Consider the following 3,561-nt stretch of genomic DNA (forward strand, 5'->3'; position numbering starts at 1 on the left):
CGTTAAAATATAATTAGGATCTCATAATTACCATAAATAAATTAGGTTAAGGATGCAAGCAAATATTGAAAAGGGCGAAACAAAAGTAACTCGTAACGTAGATTTGTCATCCGCCCTTGATTTAATCAATATTCCCAGGCAGCTGATTAATTATCAACTTAATGACTCACTGAAACTTTAGAGTCCTAATTTTCATTATAAAAAAAAAAACAAAGAAGAAAAGTTGGACTCTGTGAGGGATAAATAAAACTGTAAGGAAATGATGACAGAAGACAAAAATACCTTTCCGCGATCCTCTTGGAGAAAAATTATTCTTCCATTTTTGGCACAAAAACAAGCCAAAAGATCTACGGAGCAAACTTATAAATAGAGCAAAGAAAAGTCAATCAAAAGTTCTCAGTTCAATAAAAGCATAGAACATGATACATATCAAGCTTACAATAATAAAGCTATAACTTAAGACGCAGACATTTTAGCAAATTGCAATTATGATGAGCCTTTGGGTTTGCTTACCGTACAATCTTCTGCTTTTAATTGACTTGCAGCTTGGAACGAAAAAGTAGATCAATATAAAGGTTTTTTGGTATCTTCAAGTGGAAGACTTCTAATATTACTTGGACAGTATCCAACAAAAAAGCATATAATAATTCTTAAATTATCAAATCTTGTGACAATTAACTTCTTAAATGAATTTCGTTCCAACAAGGAGAAGGACCCAACTGAGAGTCATTATCGATCTAAAATTCTACCTCTAGTATGTCCTTTTCTATTTTACCAAAAACCCTAATGATTTATATTAAAGATTGATACAAATAAGGGTATAAAGGTCGATCAATATTTTAGGGATATTTTTGTCGATCAACATTTAGTATGAATTATTCGTGCTTTTATAATAATATAGTATAGGTATAGATTATGAGGTAAAGTGAAGTGTTCGGCAATAAGAAAATGATTTAAGTTATATATATTGAAAGTATATGAATAGTTAAAGGTTGTTTGTTTTTTCTCCTAATCGAAAAAGAATAATTCAAAAGCGGATTTAAAATTTAAATTTAATGAGTTTCATTTCAAGGTTCTTTATCCCTCAGGCCTCAACTACATTATTATGTCAAATTTTAATAATTTTCACATATATAATTTATATTAGAAATTTGAGTTCGATCCACCTGTAGCCAACACAGCATCCGTCACAGGATGAGATATTCCTAAGAATCATTAGAAGTAAGGAATGCTGCGCCTTCACGTGTTACAACAATTGTTTCAAGACATGTTTTTTGAGATATTCGAAAACATTCAAATTTGATTGAGTTATACTTATACCTATTAAAAATTGGAAAAGATGCAAAATTAGCTGGTCCACAAAAATAATTGTATTAGCGAGCCAAAAAATATTATATATATATATATATGTGTGTGTGTGTGTGTGTGTGTGTGTGTGTACTAGTTAGTAGATACGTGCATTGCACGTGTATCTAATACCGGCAATGTTGATAGACTAATACTTCAAATTTGCAAAAATTTATGATCTGTATTTTTGTTATTTTTTTCTATGTTGATACTTGATAGCCTAATACGAGACTTAATGAATATTTTTTTGTGGGAAAAAGGCCAAAATTGTACCCCTACTATTGGAAATTATCCGCGTTAATACCCCGTTTTACTTTCCGGCTAAAATAATACCTACCGTTAATAAAGTAGGAGGATTTGTACCCAACTCTAACGGATCTCCTACGTGGCAACCGGGTCCCTCATAATAATGTGCCAACCAGTCAATAAATTGCCAACTAGACTTTTTAAACCCGCCCCATTTAATAACCCGCCCCATATAATAATAACTCCCCCTATAATACAATCCCAGTCGAATAAAAATAGGGTTCAGGCTCCCCCAAATTCTCTTTCTTCTCCTTTGCTCGACTCTATCCTCTCTCATCTTCATCAATGTCGCAGAGCAGTACTTCTTCTCAGAGAAGGTGTCGATGTGGTATTATTGCCAACCATTTCACATCAACCACTCCCTCTAACCCCGGTAGGAAATTTTACACATGTGCACGCCCTAAGGTAAGGTGTCGATGTGAATTTGTCTAATCTCTACAATCTTTCTAGCTGTTTTGATTTGAAAAAAAAATTGAATCTTTTAAATGTTTCTTTGGTAGAATAATTCATATGGTTATTTCGAATGGGAAGATGAAATATCCACGGATGGTTCCCAGCTTGAAATAAGAGATTTGAAGTCGTCTTTGAATGCTGTTTCGATTGAAAGAGACAAGTTGAGAGAAAAATTAATTGACATGGAAGCCATGAACAAATTTGAAGATGCTAAAGTCAAAAAATTGGAAGAAAGAGTTGTACAACTAATGATGGTGATAATTGGTTCTTGGGCAATGTTTGTTGGATTCTTTGCTGCCTGGATAATGAAGTAGAATTCATTGTTTGGTTAATTATCATTTTGTAGTCAATTGACATGTATTGTTTAGTTTGGTAGGGAACTAGTTTACAATGCAACAGTGTAGTCAATTAAGTAGGGATTTCATGTAACTATTTTTTGGACTGAATTTTACCTTCTGTTTAGCTTCTGTATTCTGTGGTTTTTGGACTTCACTAGTCAATTTAATTTTCTGCTTTCTGCGGGATCAAATTACCTCAAAGTGTTCGACCAAATTTACAACTTTTTTAACATAACTAAAACTGGTGGTAAGAAAATTAGAAATTTGAGACATGTCCATGACTTAATTCTCATGACTAAAACTCGAAATTTAACACAACAGCAGTAAAGTAACATTGACATATAACTGTTACCAATATTGAGACCGGCTGTCATAACATTCATAACACCAACAAACAATAAACACTGCTTTAATTACATCAACCACCTAAACACCAGCAGGTTACTACATTGAAACCACCAAAAAAGAGATGCAACCAGCAACAAAAAATACTGTCATAGCAGTAATTACATCAACCACCTAAACATAACAACAGTACTGTCATAGCAGTAATTACAAGCCTTCTAAACTTCAAATTCACAAACACTTCCACTACACAAAAAAGTTGTCCACCTATAGTTCAAGTCACATTAGTTTTGTGACTTGCCATTACCCTTTTTTGTTACAGCTTTCTTTCTCACGCCAGATGAGTCACCAACAAAATTGATTGTCCTTGTTATAGCTGGTATGGTTCCTTGCTGTCTCATAAGCAGTCTTGTCCTTTCTTCAGAGAAACTCCTTGGCCTAATTTCTGGGGCAGAATCTGATTCAAAATCTGGTGGCACAGTGTTGTTGGAAGGTTTCCTTTGGACTGATGGAGTTGGCATAAACTGAAAGTTTGAGTCTTGAAGGGCTCATACCTTTTGCATATCTGAAACAGTAATGAAGGGAATTGAAGGGCTCATACCTTTTGCATATCTGAAATAAATGTAGTCCCTTCTCCATTTTTGAGATCCAATGAATGTTGTAGCAGCCTCAAGAACCAACTCCATGTCACTTTGGTCTCTTTATCAACAACAGCCCAAGCTAAGGGATAAAAGTGCCTCATGGAGTCTTGAGCAACAGCTACTAACAATTG

The 3,561-nt window shown here is 34.0% G+C and overlaps 1 protein-coding gene across 1 annotated transcript; it reads left to right on the forward strand.

Moving 5' to 3' along the window:
* Nucleotides 1-1,938: 1,938 nt before the first annotated feature.
* LOC109218032 (uncharacterized protein At4g04775-like) lies at nucleotides 1,939-2,420 on the forward strand. Its single transcript, XM_019382347.1, has 2 exons — nucleotides 1,939-2,058; nucleotides 2,154-2,420. The coding sequence occupies exons 1-2, from the start codon at nucleotides 1,939-1,941 to the stop codon at nucleotides 2,418-2,420; spliced, it is 387 nt and encodes a 128-aa protein (XP_019237892.1).
* Nucleotides 2,421-3,561: the final 1,141 nt, after the last annotated feature.

Source organism: Nicotiana attenuata, unplaced genomic scaffold (assembly GCF_001879085.1).
Source record: "Nicotiana attenuata strain UT unplaced genomic scaffold, NIATTr2, whole genome shotgun sequence".
Classification (NCBI taxonomy): domain Eukaryota; kingdom Viridiplantae; phylum Streptophyta; class Magnoliopsida; order Solanales; family Solanaceae; genus Nicotiana; species Nicotiana attenuata.